This window comes from Triturus cristatus, chromosome 2_1 (assembly GCF_964204655.1).
Source record: "Triturus cristatus chromosome 2_1, aTriCri1.1, whole genome shotgun sequence".
Classification (NCBI taxonomy): Eukaryota; Metazoa; Chordata; class Amphibia; order Caudata; family Salamandridae; genus Triturus; species Triturus cristatus.
In genome coordinates this window covers 123,185,368-123,209,320 of record NC_140581.1, presented here as the reverse complement: position 1 = coordinate 123,209,320, position 23,953 = coordinate 123,185,368, and the positions used below count along the sequence as shown (strand labels likewise).

Below are 23,953 nucleotides of genomic sequence, written 5' to 3'. Positions count from 1 at the left end.
GCATTGTGCTTACACTTAAAATGAAAGTGCAACGCAAATATAAACAAGCGGCTGTTCGCCTAATGGCAACAGCTTTTTTTTTTTTAATGTAAGGATATTGTTCGTAGTCCACGAATATAGCTGTCATTTTGGGCTAAAACGGATTTTATTTTTTTTAAATAAAGGGACTCTGGTGCAGTTAGCACATACGCGACCAGCCACACCATACGTCGTTACAAGCCTCAAGCTGGTAAGGGTCTCACTTCCCTTGGTGTTATAAAGCCTCTTGTACCTTCAGTCCCTCACTGCAACCCTTTCCCCGACCCCCTCAATGCGAGCCCTCTTCCCCAAATCCATCCACGGCTCTCCGTGCGGTTTTTTGCACACACTGTATCGAGCGCCTCGTGGTATCTTGTAATCTGGGATTAGGCACAGTTCAGTGCACTGCCTGTTCCCAAGACCCCCTCCATTTGAACTCCACTTCCCTGCCTCCCTGCGGCCCCCACCGACACTTACAGCAGAGACCGCAGTCACTGGCCTGTGGCTGTCCGGGGGCTGTGGGGACGCCAGCCGGGGACAGCTGCAATCACAGGGCTGATTGGTCCTCCTCCCAACTCCACTTCAGCCCACCCCCCTTTCTCATGGCCCCGCTCTTCCTCCCTCTGAGGCAGGTTCCCTCAGCTCTGCCCACTGCCGCCCAGACCCCTCATTAAGACTCCTTCCTGGAGGCCCTCACATCCCCCTCGGCACGGCGTCTGTGTGCAGCTCACTGGCAGAGACTAGGGTAAGCAACGCGGGGCTCGGTGGGCAGAAGCACGCACATTGATGAGGCGGGCACAGGGAGCAGACCATGGCAAGGGGTGGGGGCACATGGGGCTGGAGGTGTGCCAGGGGACAATGTAAAAAATTGGGGCACTGGGGCTGAATGGGTGAGGTCAGCGCATTGAATGGGAACTGACCCCGGTGGGGGGGGGGGGGGGGGGGGGGGGGGGGCAAAGACAAACGGTGGGGCAGGGCGAGTAGTAACACCGGACAATGGAAAGAATAAAGGAGTAAACAGAGGGGAAGGGTCACAATTCACGGAAGTTTGAAGGGACCAGAAGGTCAGAACTGGCCATAAGTAAAGAAAGGAGAGGAGGAAGCACACAGAAGATGTATCCAGTGGGGTGATGAGGGCAGAGGGAGGGCAGTTTTCGGCAGTGGCACAGCACAAACAAGGATAACAAATATGTAATGGAGGTGCCGGCCGGGAGGATGGTCGTGGGAACTCCCACCAAGTTAAACAGAATGGGGCACAGGCAGCAGGTGGGCCCACAGTGTTTGGGGACAGCCCGTGATTTGTGTAAACCTGGCGTCGCTAGTTTCAAAAGCGGGCTGTGCCGATCTAGCCTTTCACGACTCTTAGGTCGATAACATAAGCATCATGGAGCCAAGTAAGGGTAGGAAAATGCTACTTACCAGTATACATCTGTTCTTGGCATGTGGAGCTGCAGAGATTCACACTTTGTGCATAGATCGCCATCTGGTGTTGGGCTCGGATGCTTGCACCTTGTTGTTGTCTTGGAAGAAGTCTTGTAGCCACGAGATAGGGGACTCCTCCCTTGAACGATAGTGCGCATGAGCATCGACTCCATCCTCAGATTGTTTTTCGTCATGATGGGAAATGATGGAGTTTGTAAATACAGAAAAGATATCCATGTGAATGTATCTAAGTAAGATAACACTGGAACAGATACAGGTTCCAGGGAGGTGGGTGGGCATGTGAATCTCTGCAGCTCTACATGCCAAGAACAGATGCATACTGGTAAGTACCATTTTCCGTTCGAGACATATGAGCTGCAGAATTCACACTTTGTGCATAGACTGTACAGCAGTGTCTCCCCTAGTGGTGGTCGCCTGTATCTGTTACAGTCAATGTTCCATTTAATTTTTTTCCTCTGTGTGCGGCAGTGTAGGGTCTCTGTGCGCTGCAGCCATGGCTATGTGCGCCAGTTACCAGACCATGTGTGTGTGTGCAGCGCCAAATATCACTCCAAACTTTTGCTTAAAAATCTGAGAAGATGGTGCATTTCCACACATACAGTGCCACGTTAAGGGTCTTAAGGCAGATTTGCAATTTGGATACACCTGCCATGACATGAATTGGTTACACAGGCAAGTGCACTTCAGGTTTACAAAAGCACAAGACTCCAACGGTGGTGTCATCATAAGATTTTACTAAAGATTCTTAACTCGAGCACTGTTCATTGGGTGGGTACATTTTGAGAGCCTACCCAAGATTACATATACACAAAAAGTTGTGGAATGGAATCTTTTTGCTGTAGCCTGCAGCGTTCATCTTCTTTTAGCAATTTCAACTATTGCCAAATACTGCGGGATACATTGCTTAATTTGTAAAACAATAAGGGCCGGGGCTCAAAGCTTAGCACAGAAGATGTGCATTGTTTTCTGTCTGTTGCCCTGGATGAAAGTTTGTCGAGGAAAAATATGTAATGGTCCTCAGGGTGCGGTAATGATGGAATCCGCAATGGTTCAGTGGACTCTGGTGTCCCAGAGTTGTCCCTTAAAAGGTCTGGAAAGAGAGCTATCTCACCTGCTTACGTAGGGGAGTATTTAAGATAGATATACTCTTTACATATTAAGAAACATGCAACACGAAACCTTTTTCGCATTTATCTTTTCCCATGTGTATATATATATATTTGTATTATAAGTTGCGTGTCCAAAAACTTATACGGCGCCAGTGGATCTTAGACTGGTGCGGATGAAGGACGCCTTATTGGGCATTTGCTAAGTTTTTGTGCAGGCACTCCCGTGGCACAAATTTGCGTAAGCGCAAAAGATTGCGTCTGTTTACTTTTCATCACAAAAGCCCTTCATGGCATCGCAAAACCGTGCAGCTCCCCACGAGCGCCAGCACACCCGTTAGTGTATCAAGGGCTTAATGTCTTAGACTATTGTAATTTTGCAATATTTATTTGGAAGAGTGAAGTTGCAACGATCAAATAATGGTTGGAATAAGCCACCTGCTCCAACATTCTAGCGAATGTCATTATTGTGGCATTCCCCTGTTTAATTTAGAGCATTGCTACATCATTGACCAGAACGTTGAGATATCATTATAGCCGTTCTGCCTCGTCTGTCACATTTGTTACATTCTCTGTCCCCTCACTTCTGTCAATAACTCGACTAGACATCATTTAATGATAATTGCAGCCCCCTACAGTGTTGTCAAATGCAATATTAGAACGCTGGGAACTTGAGAGCTTTATGGAGAAAATGGGAATGTCAGCTAGTGGTAAACTGTATAAAAAAAAAACCTGCGCCTTGAACGTTCTAACGCTGTAATGCGTAGAACCGCAGAAGACACCCTTTTGAATTGCCAACATGCCCTAAAGCCAGGGAAACTATGTGGCTGGGTTGGCGGTAGAACATGAATTGGTGAAGTTGGCGGTCTGACGGTAGGCCGGGTAAGTGCCTCGAATCTTCACCACATCTTGCCTTTGTAAAGGTTGGGCTTAGCCCGACGTCCTTCCCAGCCATGGATCGCATTATTAAAAAAAATAAAAGAAAGTGACCCTAAATTTTGGTAGCCTTTTAACCTGCCGCAAGAGGCCATGTGGACCGTTTCTGGTCCCCTTCCTTAATTTTTGCTCTTGCTTCGCCATGCTAGGTTTAATTTGAAGGCAAGGCTTTAGTTAGCGGCTTAGACCATAGCGGCAGGTTTTAAGACTATCTTATCTGCTGTGAGCTTAGCCAGGTGTCAGTAAAGAATGCTGCTGTGATGTCCTCCTGTGCCATTGGAACAGATTGGCATAGCGTTATAAAAAGTTTCGTCTTGATATGTAATGAAAGAAGAAGTTGAAAATAGTGTTTGTAGGTGTCACAAAGTTGTTGCCGAAAATTCCTGATCTGAACAGGAAGGGAACGGACAGAGTTGCGTTTGTGGAACAGCTAACTGCTATGAATGGATGCTCCTTTCTTCATTTGAGGAAGGGCTGGAAGACGGAAACAAACACTGAAAGTTTCTGTTCCTATTTTGATGAATATTAGGATCAAAACTGTCCCTACAAGTATTGATTCCCCAGTGAACGAAATCCTCTGTACAGGAAACAAACTGTATTTTGGATACTTCGATAGTGCAGAGATGCCTAAAGGTTTGTAGGGCCTGGAAAAGCTGCATACGTTGAAACCGGGTGGTAAGACGAGGTGTTCATGTCAACGCTTTCTTGGATCGCCAGGTGTAAGAAAGTGGGTTTCTGTTGCCAGCAACCCCCCCTTTTTTTGCCTAACAGCTGATGCACTTTTCCTTGTTGTGCCCTGGGCTCCTGCCAATCAGGTGCCCAGGGCCTGTGTTCCTTCCCTAAAAACTGCCTAACAGCCAAAACCCAAATTGGCAAACCCTGGCCACATGTCAGCCCCTGGTAAATGGTACCCAGGGCCCTGTGACCAGGGAAGGCCTCTAAGGGCTGCAGCACTCATTGTGCCACCCTTAGAGGCCCTGTACCCTAACACACACACACTGCTCTTGCAAGCTGAGTGTCTAGGTACAAGACAAAACAAAGTCGACATGGCCCACATCCCTGTGTGCCATGCCCACCACCTACACTGCCCTGGCATACATAAGCCACCCCTCTAGCTGGGTGCCCTAAGCCAGTGGTGTGGGCACAGGAGCATGCGCCCTGTGCCCCTACAGTACCCAGGTCCATTCCTGGGCACTGTAAGTGCAGTGCTGCCATGTAAGAGTACATGGTGCTGAGAGCTCGTCAAACACGAACTCCACAGCACCATAATGGCAACACTAAAGGCTGAGAAGTTAGGTATCAAACTTCTCAGCACATTAAATCCCACACTGGCATCAGTTTGGGTTTAATGTACCAAGCACCCCTGAGAGCATCTTAGAGATGCCCCCTGAAACCTAACCTACAATCCACATCTGGTCTGGGAGGCTGCCTAGGCTGCCACACAGCAGACATGTTGCTGGACCCCTGGGTAGGAGAGCCTCTGCTCTCCTGGGCCTGCAACAATGCACATCCTGAGCGAGGTGCTAAATCTCCTCCCCCAGGATGGGCAGGGGGAAGCTTCGAAGGCATGCCGCCTCTGTGAGTTTCCCCAGGCCACTCAACCCCCCACTCTGGCGGGAAGCTTGGCCGGAAACCCCAAATAAGGACAGGGGATGTGCCAGCCTGCCAACCCCACCCCTCAGGTGGGGGAGGCGAGGTGAAGCACATCTCCGGGCTCTCGCCAACTTGAAGATGAGGCTCTACCTCTCCCTGCATGGGTAGCTGGGATGCTGAAAACCGCATAACCCGATCTATTTGGTTCGTCCCTAGCCCATGTTTCTTGGAACATGCAGATCTCGTGGTGTTCGACAAAAAGTCCCCAGTCCGGACTATCCATTATGGATGCTAGTCCCGCTATGTTCCAGGAAAGTCTTTTTACACTTTAAGGGAGCACTAACCTTGCCTGCGCGGGGAGTTTAATGACATTACTGACTGAAGTGCACTCCTATGAGACAGGACAACTTAAGCCGGATTTCAGGGTATGGGTGCTTTTGGCTACTGGTGGAAAGACTACTTCCCAGAGTGGTGAATTAGCTATTTGCGTATCCTTGTACGGTGTATCATTATTCCGTGTGCCCGCAGTGTCTGGTATCCGTTTGCCCTCAGGTGAACTAGGTTTTCCTATGTTGTTGACCTGAGCCATAGCCACAGGCTGTATCAGAGAGTCTCTCTGATCAATCCCCCTTCGCTGGGCAGTGGGCGCTCTATAATGCGTTATATCTTCAATTTGGGATTCTACCTTCCAGAGTCAATCCGCTGCCTCAAGAGGATTGAACATATTGGTAACTGGGATATTAAAATACAGTGGAGACGATTGTGCCTGCACCAATGGGGATAATTGGTTTTTCAGTTGCCTTTCCCTCCACATATGAATGTGTCCTCTAGGCTTTTGCGGAATCTGGCCTGGGGGTAAAAGTAGGCTATAGGCAATGAGCTAATGGACCCCCCCAATCCTATAGAAACGTCGATCTAGGAGGGAATCTACAATCGCCATATTCCTGAAGTTTATCACAACACAGTCGCCAGTGATATCTTTCGGTCTCCATCCTACCCAGCCCACCCTGCGAATCATGAGAATTTCGTTTATGTCTCTATAGGGAAGCTGTTTGTGATTAACTAACCAGTGTAGGCATTTGTTCCTTAAATCAAAATAGGATTCCATGGACCCTTTTTTTAATTCCGGAACTCCAGCTAGCATGACTACATAGGGGGATGAGGCTGGGGGGAGATTGATGCACGGGAGGGTAATCCCCTGTCTCGTGGGGTCCCTCCTGTGACACACTCTTCTGCCTAGCCCTCTCTCCAATAAGGTTACTCATAGGGGGCCTTGCTACCCCTGGGTCGTTGGCATTTCCCCGCTGTGCCCCCTGCTTTTGCTCCTGGCCATGAATACTTTTTCCTTTCCCCAAACCCTTGGGAGCCAGTGCAGTTCCTTCAGCAGGGGTAGCTGAGGGAGTTCCAGCAGGGTGGTTCAGAATAAGCCTGGCCGCCGTGTTTTGGACCACCTGGAGTTTGGAGAGCAGTGATTTACTAGCTTCAGCTAGGAGAGCATTTCCATAATCCAGTCTACTTATCACCATGGCCTGGACCAGTGTTCTACGAACTGTTATGGGGAGGAAGGGGAAGATTTTGCGCAGTAGGCGCAGATTGTAATAGCAAGCGCTTGTGGTTGCTGCAATCTGATGTTTAATTGTAAGCGCTTCATCTAGTTTTATCCCCAAATTCTATACAGTTAGTTTGGGTAGCGGAATAGCACCCAGTTGGTGTGGCCACCATTCGTTCAGCCAGGTGGAGGGGGCTTTTCCCAGCAGCATGATCGCTGTCTTCTCTGGATTTAACTGGAGAAAGTTCAGTCATCCAGTTAGAGATTGCTAGCATTCCTGATGCAAACCGTTTTTTGCTATTGTCAGGTCTTGGCCTAGAGTAAACATAAGCTGGGTATCATCAGCATATGATATAATCTGAAAGCCAAAGAGCTAAGCAGTCTAACTAACGGGGCCATATAGATATTAAACAAGGTGGGGCTCAAGCATGATTTTACAGGAAGAGTACGAGCCCTGGATGACGGTTTGCTGTCTGTTAGGAAATGCTGAAGCCACTTTTGTGCCAGGTCCTGAACACCGATTTCCTGCAGCCTTTCCATGAGCCTTGAATGAGAGATGGTATCAAAGGCTGAAGAGAGATCTAATAATATCAGTATAACTGCATCTACCCCGAGTCTTAGAGAGTCGCTTACGGCCAGAAGCGCCGTCTCAGTACTGTATCCTGGGCGAAAGCCAGATTGTGATGGATCAAGAATGTAGTTGGACTCAAGATAGGATCCAACTGTTTGTTTATAAGGCCTTCAAGCTGTTTGCCCAGAAGAGGTATCAGAGATATAGGGTGATAATTTCCAAGAGATTGTTGATCTAGCGTTGCTTTTTTTTTTTTTATTTAGGCCGAACACATGCTGCCTTCTATTCTGTCAGAATATTGCTGGTTTTTATTGAGCAATTAAAGATCTTTTGGATCATTGGGACGCAGCAGGTAGCCAGAAGAGATTATTTTGGTGGACAGAGATCTCTAGGGGACCCTGACTTCGCTGCAGCGAGAGAGCTGTGGATTTTCTCTACAGTAAAGGGCTGGAACCTGTCTAGTGTACCTGTGGGTGCTTTTTTCAGCTCTCTGTTAGAACTGGTAGTCGCTATGTTTTGCAAAGGTGTAGTAGGGAATTTGAGTAAATTAGAGTAATTTTATTCTGGAAGAAATTAGCCAGAGAATTACAGAGGTCATGGAATTCCACGGGAGATTGGCTACATGCTTGTGGAGAGATGAAATCCTGAACTATCCTGAAAAGGACTTTGGAGGAGTTGTCGGCTCGTTCAATTTGATAAATAATAAAAGATCGCCTAGCTGATTTATTATTTTGATGGTATCGGGAAAACGCTTGTTTATATTTTTCCCTACCTAGAGGCTCTTTCCTTTTTCGACACAGTCTAAGGTCTTGCATTAAATTTTTTCTTGTTTTAGTTCTGGCGTAAACCAAGGGGCTAACGGTCTATGATGAGCAGGACCGTGGTAGTTGGAGGGGACGGTTTCGTCCAGGGCCGCCATAAAGGCAGTGTTAAAAGAATTCAACAATTCAGAGACCTCATGGTTTTCGTTTGGTAACGGAGGGTGAAAGACTTTACTAAAGGCTTCAGGAGTGAGTTTGTGCTATGGCCTGTACGCATTGCGGTCTATTGTTTGTAATAGGCCCCCAAGCGTGAGGGGGTTGTACCTCAAAAGGGATTAAAAAAATGATCGCTCCATGTCGACTGAATCCACTCTTATCTCCGGCAGAACGAAGTGGGTCAGACTCCCTCCTTTCCTCTCGGACCCTACACCAACCACCTGCGGAGTCCCCCAGGGGTCCTCCCTCAGCCCCACGCTCTTCACCATCTACATGGCTCCACTCGCCCCCATCGTCAGCACCCACAGACTCAACATTGGTTCATACACAGACGACACCCAACTCATCCTCTCCCTATCCAACAAACCCAACGCAGCCAAACAACTTTCAAGAAGGAATGGAAGCTGTCGCCAAATGGATGAAAAGCTGCTACCTACAACTCAACACAGACAAAGTACTCATCAATCAATCAATCAGGGAACTGTAAGAGCGCTACTCACCCGTGAGGGTCTCAAGGCGCTGGGAGGGGGTGAGGGTCCGCAGATCTGTTTAGCAGAAGAGACAGGTCTTGAGGGTCTTCCTGAAGATGTTCAGGGAGGGGGCGTGTATGATGTCTGCCGGTAACTCGTTCCAGGTCTTGGCTGCAATGTGAGAGAAGGATCTTCTGCCTGCTCTAGCTCTGTGGATGTGCGGGGATTCGGCCAGTGCGAGGTTGGAAGATCGCAGGTTTCTTTTGGGTACGTGGAAGTTGAGGATTGAGTGAGGATTTTGAAAGGGACTCTTTTCTCCACAGGGAGCCAGTGGAGACTTTGTAGGTGTTAGAATGTGTTTGTGTCCGGGGATGCCGAGGACGAGTCTGGCGGCGGTGTTCTGTATTGTCTGGAGGTTGCGGAGTAGGGACTTGTTGATGCCAGCGTAGAATGCATTTCCATAGTACAATCTGCTGGTGAAGAGTGCGTGGGTGACCGTCTTACTTCACTCAGGGGGGATCCACTTGAAGGTCTTGCGCAGGATGTGGAGGGTGTTGAAGCAGCTGGAGGTGACGGCATTGACCTGTCGGTTCCGGTTATGAGTCTAGTACGATGCAGAGGTTCTTGGCGTGGTCTGAGGGGGTAGGTGGGCTTCCGAGGGCGGTCGGCCACCAGGTGCTGTCCCATGCAGAAGGGGTGGTACCAAGGACGAGGACTTCGGTCTTCTCTGCATTGAGCTTCAGGCAGCTGTTGTCATTCAGACTGCGACGTCTTGCATTCCTTTCTGGAAGTTGAGTTTGGCAGTGCTGGGGTCTTTGGTGAGGGAAGAGGATGAGCTGGGTGTCGTCGGCGTAGGATACGATATTAAGGCTGTGTTGTCAGACGATGGCTGCCAGAGGGGGCCATGTAGATGTTGAAGAGGGCGGGACTCAGTGATGAACCCTGTGGGACTCCGCAGGTGATTTTTGTGGGGTCGGAGAGGGAGGGTGGGAATCTGATCCTTTGGCTTCTTCCAGTGATGAATGATCGGATCCAGTCCAGGGCTGCTCCTTGTATGCCTGCGTCGTGTAGTCTGGCGACTAGTGTGGAGTGGGAGACTGTGTTGAAGGCCGCTGACTGGTTGAGTAGGATTAGGGCTGCGGAGTGGCCTTGGTCCAGGAGGGTGCGGATGTCGTCTGTGGCGGCGAGTAGGGCGGTCTCTGTGCTGTGGTTGCTTCGGAATCTGGATAGGGATGGGTCGAGGATGACGTTCTCCTCAATGAATCGTATCAGTTTCCTGTTAACTGTTTTCTCTGCAACTTTGGCTGCGAAGGGGAGGTGCGAGATGGGCCGATAGTTGAGGTCGGTGGGGTCAGCTGTGGGCTTCTTGAGCAGGGGTCTGACTTCTGCGCGCTTCCAGTCGTATGGGAAGGTGCCTGTTTTGAAGGTGGTATTGATGGTGCGTTGTAGTTCTGGTGCGATGGCGGCCGCGGCTTTGTGGTAGATGTGAGGGGGGCAGGGGTCGGCGGCCCCCACCCACCTCCGAGTGGATGCTTTCCATGGTTGAGGCAGTGTTTTCGCCGGTGATCGGTGTTCAGTTGGAGATGGTGGGCTGGCTGGTGTTTCCGAGGGGCAGTCTGTGGCGCCTGGTGGATGGTCGATGAAGTTGTCGTAGAGGTTTTTAGGTCTTGCCTGAGCCAGCGCTTATAGCGCTGCTCTGGCGAGAGTTGTAGTAAGCGGGTTTTGGAAGTGCTAACCTAGTGGCTTTTTTCAGGCCTCCAGCTTGTGTTCGCGATGTCGTGCACGCGCACAGCTGCTATCCTGGTTTCTAGCATTCCTTTCCTCGCATGGCCGGCTTTCCTCCCCCTCTCTCACCCCGCTCCTCCACCTCCCTTACTGCGCGGAAGAGTTTCGTGAGACCACAGACAACCGGCGCCACTGGGCTCGAAGCCAGACAGAGCCATCCGGCTTGATTAATGGCAGCATTTGCAAGTGTTACAAGACCGCAGTCTCACACCTCTGTTGTCCTTACCACATTAGTGTGGCTGTACGGCCAGAGCTTCCGACATTGTAACTAGTGAACCACATTCAAGTCCCAGCATGGCTCAGTATTCTGTGATTCTGGGGAAATCACTTAATATCTCCGCGCCTCAAAAAAACATGAATGCGAGCTTGTGTGATGTAACTGATGCTCATATAAAGCGCTCCAATATATTTGGATCAATATTGCCAAAAAAAAGTCCGAAACCTCGACACTCCGTGTTTGGTCTGGAATCCTCACTCCCTTCTTATGCAGGCTTTAAAGCTATAACACAGGGTCTCACAACTTTCACCTTTGAGTCCATCCCTGAGACCCTGGTGCTGTCCAGTGCATCTGAAGCGGACATGTGACTGACTCTGACCAGCCCCTACGGCAATTGAGCAATACAGCGGTCCAAGTAAAACGCAAGCATTTTAAAAATGCAATTACAACACAATATATCAACAAACTTACTACCTCCCCTCTTTCCCTGCCCGTCCTACCAAAGTACACCGCCCTGATGCGGCCTGCGGCACCACAATCTGCTTCAGATGCCTGCTTTGTTTGCCTTCAGGAGTCAGGGGACATTTTCATATTTTCAAGAAAGCAAAAAAAACATTTTTTTTTCCATCTAAAGGAGGCAGCGGGGCGGAACGACGCCTTGGAGGAGCCGGTTAGACTGCGCAAGAGCATCTATTCTTACCGCCACGAGCCACCAGGGGCACAGCCAGGTGTGAGCGGGAGAGGTGGAGGGGCCGCCCTGAAATGTCTTCTTCAGTTCCAGGGCCACATTCCTGCCAAGCCGCACCGCACGGGGGCCTGGAGGATCCGGCCCGTCTACGCGGCCTGCACTGAGCGCCAAGCTCCTGGGTTTCACAGCACCAACTCTCACATATACCTAGCGATTCTAACAGAGTAGTAGGCACAGCAGCCTATCTGACATTTTCTTTTTCCCATGCAGACTTAGGGGCTTATTCACAAGGCCCTTGCGCCACTTTTGCGTCATTTTAAACATGGGAAAAGACGCAAGAGTGGCGAAAGGGGCTTGTAAATTTGCCCCTTAATTTGTAAAAAACAACGAAATAAAATACGTGCAGGGGGGTCAACCTTTTTTTTTTTGGAAACTTGCGCCGCTGAATATCAAAGAATGTTTGGCCATGACGCCATCTGATGCCTCTTCACCTGAACACCTTAACCTTCCTGTTCGTCCAAATTTCGAAGGGTCCTTTTCATTTCTTCTCTCTCCCTTTCCCACTGTTTGTAATCTTTTCCTTGTCCCCTTTTCTGTCCTTTTGCATCTCTATGTCATTTCTGATAACAAGCATTGGCATAGCCAATAGGTCTCGCCTTTTGGACCATATAAGTGTTTAGCCACGCAACAGTTGATGTTGTTGTACCAATGATATTGTGTTGCATAACTAAATATTTATAAGGTCCCAAAGGTGAGACCTATTGGCTATGCCAATGCTTGTTGATCTTGAGGTGGAAATAGGTTCCAAGCTTGTCACAGAGGTCTTGGGTTGGGGTGATGTCTGTGGCTTCGCTGCGTGGGTTGGTGAATTCCTGAATGACACTGAAAAGTTCCTTGAAGTTGGCCAGGATTTTGTTGTGGATGAAATTCCTCTTGGTGGCTCTGATCTAGTTGTGGTAGTCCGTCATGGCGTCCTTGTAGATGGTGTGGTTTTCGGTTGTCTTGGTGTTTCTCCAGGCGTCTGCAGGTGCATCTGGCTTCTTAGAGAGTGGTAGTGAACCAGGTGGCTTTCCTGGAGCATTGGTCTGTCAGGGTTGCGTAGCGGGGTGAGCTCGTAAGCGCAGTTGGAGATCCAGGTGTGGAGTACTCTGGCTGCGTCGTTTGCCGAGCTGTGGTTGTCTCGGGTGAGGGTGGAGTTAAGTTGCTCGTCAGTAACCTTGCTCCAGTTCCTTCGAGGTGGGCATGGGGCTGGTTTGGGTGCCTTGGGTTTGTAGATGGCGAACTGTACGCTGTGGTAATCGGTTCATGGCGGATGCGTTGTGTGGCTAAATTGGACGCTGGTTCCGGACGCGAAGATGGGGTCGAGGGTGTGTCCCGCTCTGTGGGTCGGTGGGTTTGACGAGGTGTTTAAGTCCAATGCTGGCGAGGTTGTCACGAAGGATAGTGGAGTTGGGGGTCGCAGGGGTTGTCTAGGTGTAGGTTCAGGTCTCCAATGAGTATGTATTTTTGTTAAGGCGATGGCGTGGGGTGCGATGAAGTCGGTGATGGTGGTGGCGAAGGGTATTCGGGGGCTGGGGGGGGTGGGTCTGTAGATGAGGGTACCTTGGAGTGTGGCTTTGGGGGTGGTCTGGATCTGGAAGTGCAGGTGTTCGGCAGAGGGGAAGGTTTCGCTGGAGGTGGTGAGGAGGAGGGTGCTCTTTATTTATTTATTTGTAGAGCGCATGGTTACACCGTCCGGTGTGTCCCGGCACTGAGACATAACCAATGGAAAATGCTGCCACAAGACCTGCCGAGCTACATTTTATTCCGTTTTTGTAAACAGCCAGGTCTTCAGCTGTATACGAAATATACTTTTGCTTGGTTCAGTTCTTAGGGCAATTGGCATTGTGTTCCAAGATTTTTGCTGCTAGGTACTTGAAGGAGCGTGCCCCCATTCTTGCTCTGAATATTCTTGGAACTGTCACCATAGATCTTAAGCTGCGTCCTGGGATTTATTGGGTTAGTAGTGGTTGAAGGTATCTTGGGCCATTCTTTAATAGATTACGGTGACAGTGGCACATTGCCTTAAACAAGACTCTTTTCCACTGGCAGACAGTGTAATGCTGTTAGGGCTTTCTTTGTGTTGTCTCTTCTTGGAAGGCTAAGTACCAGACGATCCGCCGCATTTTGTACCCTTTGTAATTTGGATAGACCTTTTTTTCGAAGCGCCCAGATATAGTACATTCCCATAGTCCAGTTGGGAGGTAATTACTGCATGTACTATGGTTTATCTGGCATTAGATGTTAACAGATCAATGACTTTCCTCAGGGTTTTCATGGCCCGTAGAATTTCCCTGCTATCTTCCGAATCTGATTATCAAAAGTCAACTCTGAGTCAAACCCGATTCCGAGGTTTTTCACTTCTGCTTTTCGGGTGGGAAATTGGCCCAGTGATTCCGGCCACCATGCGGACGACCATATGGTTGGCGTCTTGCCTACCACCATTACCTCCGTCTTATTCCCATTTAACTTGAGGCAATGGTTTCACATCCAATCTGCCACCTCTTCTAAACATTTGGAGAAGTGGATTGCTGCCTGATCCTTATCTTGAGACAGCAGTACAATTAACTATGTGTCATCCGCGTATGATCCGATCGACACCTTCTATTTCTCCACTCGTTCTGCCAGTGGTTCCACATAGAGATTGAAAAGAGTGGGACTCAAAATTGATCCTTGTGGAACCCCCTGGGGCAGAGGAAAGCTCTCGGATAGGTGTGTTTGTTGTGTAACATGGAAGGTCTGTTCGGAGAGAAATGATGACATCCACTTCAGAGAGTTTCGCCTGATGCCACATGCCTCTAGTCTTAGGAGAAGCAATTTGTGCGAAACGGTGTCAAACGCCGCACTGAGATCCAGCAGGATCAGTGCGACCATTTGCCCTTCGTCAGCATATTTTCTCAGCGTTTCTGTGGCCATAAATACTGCTGACTCCATGGGATGCGCCATTCTAAAACCTGACTGAGATGGGTGCAGTAAATCATTCGTATGGATGTGGTCCACCAGCTGTTTATTGGTGATTTTCTCTGCAATCTTAGCCATAAACGGTAATGATATAGGGTGTAGATTTTCTAATACTGTGTGTTCTAACGATGGTTTCTTTTTGAGAGGTCTGACAATGGCCTGTTTCCATTTGGTAGGGACCACCCTAGTCTGAAGGGAACATTCGATGAGTTCCACGATGTATGGGAAGATCGAGTCTGCCCCCTCATTACGATCTCTGGTCGAGCTGGGTATAAAGGAGAACCAGATTTTATTCCTTTTGCTGTAGCATAGAGTTCTTTTATTTCCTGGATCGTAAATTCATCCAGAGTTACTCCTGCAAAGTTCGTATGATTTGCACAGGCTGAGCTGGTTCCGTGTCGCACTTCTATTGGAAAGGTGTCGTATATTTTTGTTACTTTATTCGCGAAAAAGTCTGCCACCTTATTACAGCTCTCTAGGGTGGTTATGTCCTTTCTCTCTTCATGTGTTTTGAGAGACTTCAAAATTGTGAACATTTCTTTGTGGGAATTACTGGCACTTTCCATTTTATCCGTATAAAATTTACATCTGATTTTCTTGATTAATGAGCGATAGTCTTTTAGTTCCTTTTTATAATCCTCTTTGACCCCACTACAGTATTCCTTCCCCCAAATTCGTTCCAGTTTTTTACACCTTTTTTTGGCCTTCATCAGTTCATCATTAAACCATGGTGTTGTTGTGTTTTGTCTTAGGGATTCTAGTGTTCCATAGTGCTATCTTATCTAGTGCTATCTTATCTAGTGCCATCTTATCTAGTGCCTCTGTAATCCATGTATCCAGTTGATTATTGGCTAGGTTCATCTCTTGTGGGCGATGGCGGAGGCCCCCTCCTGGGTGGTTGGGGCGGTCTTTCCTCTGGATCTGGTATCAGTCTGGGATGGCGGTGCTGTCGTCAGGGCGGAGGATGCGTTGGTACAGGTCTCTGTGAAGAAGGCGATGTCAGGCGAGAGAGAGTCGAGTAGATTCCAGATTTCCAATGGCGTGTTTGTGTACGGGGCGTACGTTGCGGAGGGGGCATTTTTAGGGTTTTGCCGATGCTGAGCTGCAAAAAATGACTGTTCCTTCTCACAGCTATGGTACCTGAATCAGCACTTAATAGCACGCTGCTATGCACCTAAAAACAGGCACTGTGAAAAATAGGGAGCAGACACTCCAAAAACCACTGCAGTCATGATTTGAAATACATGCAGGTATTTATCACACCTTAGTAATGACTACAATGTGAATAAACTTGGAAATGCCTTCCTGCAGGGATGTCTGCTTTGGACTTCCAACAGCTCCATTGGCAACAGTGCTCACCGAATTCGGCTTACAGGGGTGGGAGAAGTGGATTTATTGCAAAGATCATGGTACTCTAAAAGAGAAAAAAAAAGACGTACTTCTATCGGGAAACTGGTAGGAAGAGTGTTAATTAAAATTCACATCAAAATCTGGCTACCACTCACTGTATCTCCTGGCAGTCTGTGCCAATATTCGTTTTGCTGTTCTCCATCTTGGTCTGGATACATCGTCATGATTATATAAATTTAAATCGCATATAATGAAGGAGTGTTTAAGTGACAAATAGGGCAGCCCAGCTCTGTTTTCGAAGTGTTTATCTGTGATTCGACTTAAACAACTTGCCAAACAGGGTCATTTCCAAAGGGACACAGCCATTTGTATCAAGACTAATGGGTTCTGCATGACTCAGTAACTGCTGGTACGATTCATGATTTTCTGCATACTATTGCAATACTGCTGCTTTAATTAAATAAGGGCTGATGCAAAGAAGAGCTGACAAGGAGGTAAGATTGATGATCAATACTCTGATAAAACAAAACATCTTTTGCAGCACACTTTGGTGTGCAACTGTCAAGCACAGTGTGTAAGCATGCAAAGTTATACAAAAAGAAATCTGTAGCATCATTAATTAAGAAATCATGGCATCGGCTTTAATTTATTAACTTACCAGCCAGCCTTTCCCAGTGGTCAGCTTCAAAACACCTCCACCTGGCTTGAGCTTCTGTCCGTAACAAGCAACATTTGGATCCTCAAGAAACCTCTGTGCTCTGATGTCATAAAACAGCATTGAACCCTGGCCAGTGCCCACAGTTATTATGTGTTCATAGAAGCTAACTGATCGGATACCTGTTTACAAAACAAAAAAGCCACACGTGCAACCATTAAATATATATGTTCACTAACTGCAAAAACAAATTAGTCTAGTCTACACTTTCATTATTTCATGTGCTGCATATATGTTAACTACCTTTACTTTGGACAATCCCCATCTGGCTTTCGAAGCAACCACAGCAGAGACTGCCCTCCTCGCCGCCACAGTCTCCCGCTTCACCCTATGCACAAGACTCCACGACGCCAGCGTCTGCAATAACGCTCCAGAATGGATCCACTCCTTCCTCACCGGCCATATACAGAGTCAGAATACCACCGTTCTACTGTGGACCCACAGAGATCAGCTGCGGAGTGCCTCAGGGCTCCTCGCTGAGCCCCACTCTCCAACATATACATGGCCCTGCTCGCAGCCATCGACAGAACAACAGACTCAACAGACACCCAGATGATCCTCACCCTCACCAACGAACCCACAGTCGCCAGGAACAACTTCCACAACGGGCATGAAGGCTGTTGCCACCGTGCTTCAAAGACTAGCTGGTTGTACATGAGGGCTCGGTCACTCCCTTTCCTGATAAAGTCATGAGGCTAGAATGTATATGCTATGCACAGAAACTCAGCTAATGGTTATATATTACGATGCTCACTGATTGATTATGATGTAATGTGTGCTTTTACCTGCAAACTTAATAAACAGATTTATAAATAAAAATGAAGGCTGTTGCCACCTGGATAAAGGACAGCTACCTCAAGCTAAACTCAGAATACCGAAGTACTCATCCTGGGCTCCGCCCCCTCCGACTGGGACTCCTCCTGGTGGCCCACAGATCTTTGATTCCCCCCAGACCCAGAGACCATGCACAAACGTTTGGCATCATCTCGGACTCCTCGCTCACCATGAACCGCCAGATCAACGCCGTCTCATCATCCTGCTTTCACACACTACTTCTGCTCCGAAAGATCTTTAAGTGGATCCCCACAGATTCCAGAAAGACGGTCACCCATGCACTCATCAGCAGGAGACCATATATAGGGACCTCAGAAAGTAAACTAAATCCTTTGCCCCCTTAAAAAAAAAAAAAAGTAGGCCAAACTGCGCTCAAATTTATGCAAGGGCAGTCAACATGACATACGAGCAAGACTACGGAATGACGAAGGCGCCATTTAATTTTATTTATTGTTTCAGGATTGAGGATGCCACTTGGAGTGGTACATTAAATAAAAAAAAGAAAAACACTTCTCTTGCGCGAAATACCTGTTTTTTGTTGTTGTTTTTTTAAACTAAACGGAGCGCAGCCTGGCAGCAAATAAGGCGAGGGAAGCAAAGTGAAGTGGCTGGTGGAGCAACGGAGGAGCTTCGGCCCAGGGTTTGAAGTATGAGCTTGAGGCCACGCTTTTGGGGGTGAGGGGTAGGAATTAAAAAAGGCTGGGTGGGGGATACAACGTGGGTTAAGAAGGAAAGAGCAAGTGCAGGAAGCAATGGTCAAGGTGAGAATGGGAGGCTAGTAATTGTGCTGTTTAATGCCTTATTCTGGGGACACAGTTTTTGGCTTTTGGGGCGCTTAGTCACTCCCTTCAACACATGTTTTGATGTAAGTGCAACTACTGCTGTTTAAGTGGCTAAACATCTTTTCCTCTGCTCCATCCTATTGTAGGTACAACTTTATCTGCAATATTGTTCATACACTTCAAGATAACCTGGGCAGGCTTATCCAGTAATAATTACTTCGCTCACATATCTTTACCGCAAAGCTCTCATGTTTTCTTTACAACAATAATGGTTTTCTCTCCAGACTCGTAAGGTGGTCTAATCACTTCAATATATATTCATTTCAATGTTCCTCTATTTTACACAGTTGTAAGAAACTGGCTCTATATATACTGCACCAAAGTGAGGTACAGTGTGTATAGAGTCCCAGAGTATCTAGCGGTTTGGCAGAGGTTAAAGTTAGATAGAACCTTACTCTCTAAAGTGGTAGCTTGGTCGAGCAGTAAGGCAGTATCAGAGGACAGTGTAAAGCATTTGATGTACACACTCAGTCAGCAAATGGTCTCACATACTCAAGAACTGAACTCTAGGCCAATTGTTTTGTTTTATTTCTAGAACCAAGCAAGCCTGGTACAGGTAAGCATATAAATACTTTGCAGTAGTGATTGTCTTGTTTGAACACAGTTCAGAATTGCAGTATAACTGGTACTGGTTTTGATTACAGGTTTAAGAAAGCAGATTGCAACACATTGCAGGTATAGTACATTCAATTGAATAATGGGCTTTTTAAGGAAAATGCAGTTAATTACTTTTCAGATTACTTTTCTAACCACAAGACTGGATCCTAGATTCAGCCCTGGGGCATTTCCTGAAAACAGGTGAGTAAATGCGTTTTTGTTAAATGTATGATTTGTAAAGAAAATTATTGCATTTCAAAAGTTGACACTTAGAAACTTTTTCACAGAGAATCACCAATGTTATCATATGGAAGGAAATTCACTTAGCAGGTAAGTTACTTTTGCAATCCAGTGCTGGATTCCTAGATTCAGCACTGCGACATCTACATAAAACAGGTAAGTAATTACGTTTTTGTAGTTTGTACGATTTTTAAAGAATATTCTTGTATTTCAAAAGTTGACACCTTGGAAACTTTTTCACAAAGAACCCCCAATGTTATCCTATGGAAGGAAATTCAATTCACAGGTAAGTTACTTTTTAGTTAGTTACTTTTCTTACTCAGTGCGGGACACCTGGGTTCAGCACTGGGACCTTTCCTGCAAACAGTTGAGAAAGTTCGGTTAGGTTATTTGTGCGATTTTTAAGGAATTTTCTTAGTTTTCAAAAGTCGACACTTAAAAAGTGTCCATGTTATATCCTAAGAGGAAAAGTGAGTTATCGGTCTCGAGGTAAGTAATCGGTCTTTTGGGTGAAGGTTCTGGGGGTTAGACTCAAGGATCTCCCAGAGTCAGTGATGCACTGTTGTTGCACCGCCAGTGGCACTAGGGCTGCCAGGTGCAGAGTGTTGAGGCCCAGTGTTATCCTATGGAGGATAAGGGGGCTCCGGTTGGTGGCGGCTGGCAAGCAGGCCATGGGGTTGTGGGAGCAAAGCTCCTAGGGTTAAGCTCAGGCCAAGCTGGGGACCAAGTTAGCACCAAAGGGGCACCCTCAGCGGCACTAGGGCAGCCGGGTGCAGGGTGCTGTTTTGAGGTTGGGTGCCCTGTTGATTCAATGGAGATTTTCGGTTTTGGTTTTCAGCTGCAGACTCGGTCCAGGAAGACTTCCGGGAGGAACTAACAGCTGGGCAGGTAAGTTGGAGGGCTCGGGAACGTAGGTGCACCTCATGTTCCTTTCTCCAGGGCGCAGGGCGGCTGGATGCAGGGGTGTCTTTTGAGGTTAGATTTCACCTTACCGGGCCACTCGCGGTTGGGGTGGGGTCTGGTTGCAGAGGCTGCAGGCGATGTCTGGGAGTCCTGGAGGGGTCAACCCACGGTGGACTCGGACTCTGGAGCGCTGGGGGACCTCGCTGGGACCAGTGAGCCACTCGAACTCGGGCCGTTGGCGACGGGCGCAGTGGTAGTTCCAGGCGTCGGGTTTCTTTGTTCTCAGCAGGCTCAGAGTCTGCTTCAGGCTGCTGTTCACAGGAGATCCGGTCTTTGTTGAAGGCAGTCAGTCCTCCCAGGGGTTCTGGAGGTCACTAGCTGCAGGACAAGACGATTGTTGGCACAGGATCTCTGGAAACTGCAGACGGGCCGGTAGGGCTGGGGCCAAATCAGTTCTATGCAGTCTCCTCTGCTGGGCGTCCTCTTTCGTCCTTTTTTAGGTCTCACCTGACCCAGCGCTTGCGCTGGTCTGGCGAGACTTTAAGTAAGGGCTTCAAAAAATGCTACCGCTGGCCACAGCTTGCAGTGCATGTGCGTGGGCTTGAGCAGAGGCGCCATATGGCGTGATTACTGCTGCGCGCGCACCACTCACGCACATGCACTGCAAGCTGTGGCCGGCGGTAGCATTTTTTTTGCGGGCTCGTTGTTTCGTTTTATTACCATGCCAATGTCTTCCTTTGATACAACAAAGGAGTACAGTTGTGAATTCAGAATTACACAGATAGTATACAAAAGATAATACTCTAACCCTGTGCCTGGGGAGGTGTCTGGCCACAACCATTCTGCTTTTCACAGACTGCAGGTGTTTGTTCCATGGATGAGTCACTTATTTTGAACAACGTCGAGGATTCAATGCGCAGCTGGCGTCCTGAGATGGCGGTTCGGGGCCAGTATTCATGGCCTCGGCATTTCATTCTTCTGAGGACGGGTGGATAGGTGGCGAATCCTTGTGGGCCGCTGTGCTTACGGGCGCTCAGGAGACGTAGGCAGGGGGGGGGGGGATACACGGTGGGGGGGGGAAGGTCGGGCGCTGCCTGAGGTGGGTTGAAGGGTGGTATTGCAGTGAGAAATGCAGGGAAGGTCCAGGGGTTGTTTGCGCAGGTTGTGCAGAACAGATGTTCGCCTGCTGAAGTAACAGGGCATAAAAGGTAGCGGGCGGTACTTCTGGTTCAATGTTGCAACTAGAAAGTAATGCTGGCATATGGTTGCTATTAATGCCAAGTATTGAGCGCTTCGAAGTATTGGTTGCTGGCGCTTTGGTAAAATAGGTGCGTTCGGGTAAGCTGAAGTTATAGTGCGGTAAGGGCCTCTCAGAGTTGATGTGGGTCTTCGGGTACAACTACAGTTGGGCAGAGAGTATATACAATTCCGCTGGGCAGATGGGTGCAGCTGCACCAGAGGCAGTGGTGGCTGGTGACATTTTTAAAGTGGTGAGGCGTAAAATTTGTGGCAGAGCGCATCACGGCCAGCGAGCGTAGTGAGCTAGCCCGAACGACCTGAGGTGAACGGGAGGTGGGGGTTCCAGAATCCCAGAACAATCCTTCAAACAGTGAATGACCCTTCAAGGTGTGCTCCATCTCTTCAATTCTAAATGATGATAATTTATGCAAGGGACTGGCTGGTCAGCCCGTTGTTATGTACTTGAAATATACAATATTTGGGTACAATCCATATATTTATAAATGTACTCAGATCAATTTACTTATCAAATGCACAAATACAGGTCTCTTCTGTGCTAAACATCCAAGTCAAATGTCATTGTCTCAATGTCTGCATTTCAAACGTTCACTTTGAAATGGCTGCCTTGGCCACAAAACCAAAAACATATTTTCTTGCGAGGCAACAGAGAAAAAAGCGTAATTCAGTTTGAGTTGTATTGTACATCTCTAAAATAGAAATGTTTCTTAAGTTAGGCGCATTGGCACGCATCCTGTATGCTTCTCGGAGGTGCATGCTAGGCCAGCAGGGCCTCGCTTTAGAAACATAACATTCCTTGTAGATAGAAATGTTTCTGAAGCTAGGCCCTGCTAGCACGCACATCCAATGCTTCTTGGAGGTGCGGTGCCGGTGACGTTATAGCAGGGCCTGACGCTTCGGAAACATTTCTGTCTACTCTGCTGTTGTAACATTTTATTGCACTTGAAAACCAAATAAAAAGAATTTACACACAAATGCATCAATGGATCAAATTTGACGTCAATCAACTACACTGAAAGGTTTTGCATCAGCTAATAGTTGTAAACATATGTAACACTATTTTGCTTATAACTTGTTTTATGTGTCTAACAGATTTTAACAAAGAATTACTTTTTAAAAAGTGATATGTGCACTATTTTTGCTACTTATACATTAAAAATAAAACCGACCCATTTTTACTCATCACTGCTGCACTGTCTCAGACTAGAATTTTATGAGCAGGAACGCGACTCACCCGAAGGGATCTGATTAACACTTACAGCAAGCTGTCTGCCATCGCGCTTAATATTTTGCTCGAGCAATATGGACTGTGGCCATAAATAAACACACGCAAGTGTCTTTGCGCTATTTTACATGTGTTCGCCGCATAGCGCTCTCACGTGTCCTTCAAAACAGTAGCTCCTTCGAGGAGCTCCGTGCTAGTAAACACCCTCTTTATAGCCACAACATTGGAGTAAGAATGCGTACTTTTATTCTTTTGATACATTATTATTATCCCAAAGTATTTTAAAAGTCCATTCATCTAAGTGCGTTTCGAGGTGGCATTAAATTTACAGGTCCGAGGCTTAGCCCAGATACCACCTCGCGGGCCATGCAGCGGTGCGCAAGGGTGGGGGGGGGGGGGGGGGTGGGGTTGGGGAAGGGTAGAGCGGCGATTATAGCACCATTTAGAGAGGATGGAGTTTTGGTTTTTTTGCAAGTGGCTATGGGTGGGGAATTGGAAGTGCTGCCGAGGGTTAGGGGGTGGGATGTAGGGGGTTTGGGTGTGCATTTACACAAATGGGTGGAAGTGCGCACGGGAGGGCTGGGTGGAGCTGGTGAAGGGAGACTGTTTCTCGGACTGCTGGAGCGCGCTTTGGAGGTGGCGGATTGCGAGGGGGGGGGATCAGGGCACAGTGTTGTTAGAGCAGGCATATGGTGGGCAATATAGGGGTCCCTTGGGGAGGCGTCGGGCATTGTGGGCAAGGCTGTTGACTTCAGGGCTGTGGGATGGCGTGCAGATTTCGTTTCGTTTCAGAAATCTTTATTTCGATCACAGATCATAAAAGATACATAGTAAAATATGGACAATTAAAAAAGTATTAAACATGATGTGATCCAATGAATTAAGACATTAAAATGCATTAAGAGAAAAAAGGAAATATGATGTACTGTACTAAAATCTGACAATAAGTCAATTTATACAAGTCTTTTCAGGACGCTGCTGCGGGTAAACCACATGGAAGTTAAGAATTTCGCAACTGCAAAAACGACAATGGGAGAAAGGTCTGACTTTAAGACCCTATAGGCTGGTTGGAAGGATCTGAAGCCCAAGTTCCTAAGTAACGGGACTAACCAGCGTTTCCTGCTCCTCTTGTAGCCCTTGCAGAAAAAAACGGCGTGAACTTCGTCTTCTTTCGGATGAGCACAAACAGGGCAGGTTGCTGTGGTGGAGCATGGAGACCAAGACGCTGTGAAAAAAGCTAGAGGAAGGCATCCATATCTCCATTGAAAGAATAATTTCCTCGTTAGCAAGGGGGAGATCGCATCCAGAGTACTTTCAAGGCAGTAGGCGTCTTTTGCTTTCAGGAATAAGTGGGTCAAGGATCCTTCACGGCTCTCGTTGATGGCTCTTGTGAGCATCAAATTGTAGTATGCTCTTGCGAGTGCCTTCTTTGAAATCTTTACACAGGATTTGGAAGGATCGGTCCATAGTTCCGGATAGCCCAGATCCTCAAACCTGCCCTTGACATAGGTCAGCCACGGAATCCTCGAGGCGTTCCGCAGCTGTAAGAATTCCTGAAGTTCCTCTCTATAAATTGAGAGATCGGAGCTACACCACAAACGCCTCCAAAAGGTTAGGGGTTTAAGACCTAGCTCCTC

At 47.8% G+C, this 23,953-nt stretch overlaps 1 protein-coding gene across 1 annotated transcript in view; it reads right to left on the bottom strand.

Annotated features, from left to right (window-relative positions):
• DCAF12 (DDB1 and CUL4 associated factor 12) overlaps positions 1-23,953 on the bottom strand; it is a 304,177-nt gene that overhangs the window by 2,311 nt on the left and 277,913 nt on the right. Inside the window, exon 8 of the mRNA XM_085628764.1 lies at positions 16,362-16,540. Within this exon, the coding sequence (XP_085484890.1) occupies positions 16,362-16,540 (179 nt within the window). The remainder of the gene's footprint in view (positions 1-16,361; positions 16,541-23,953) is intronic.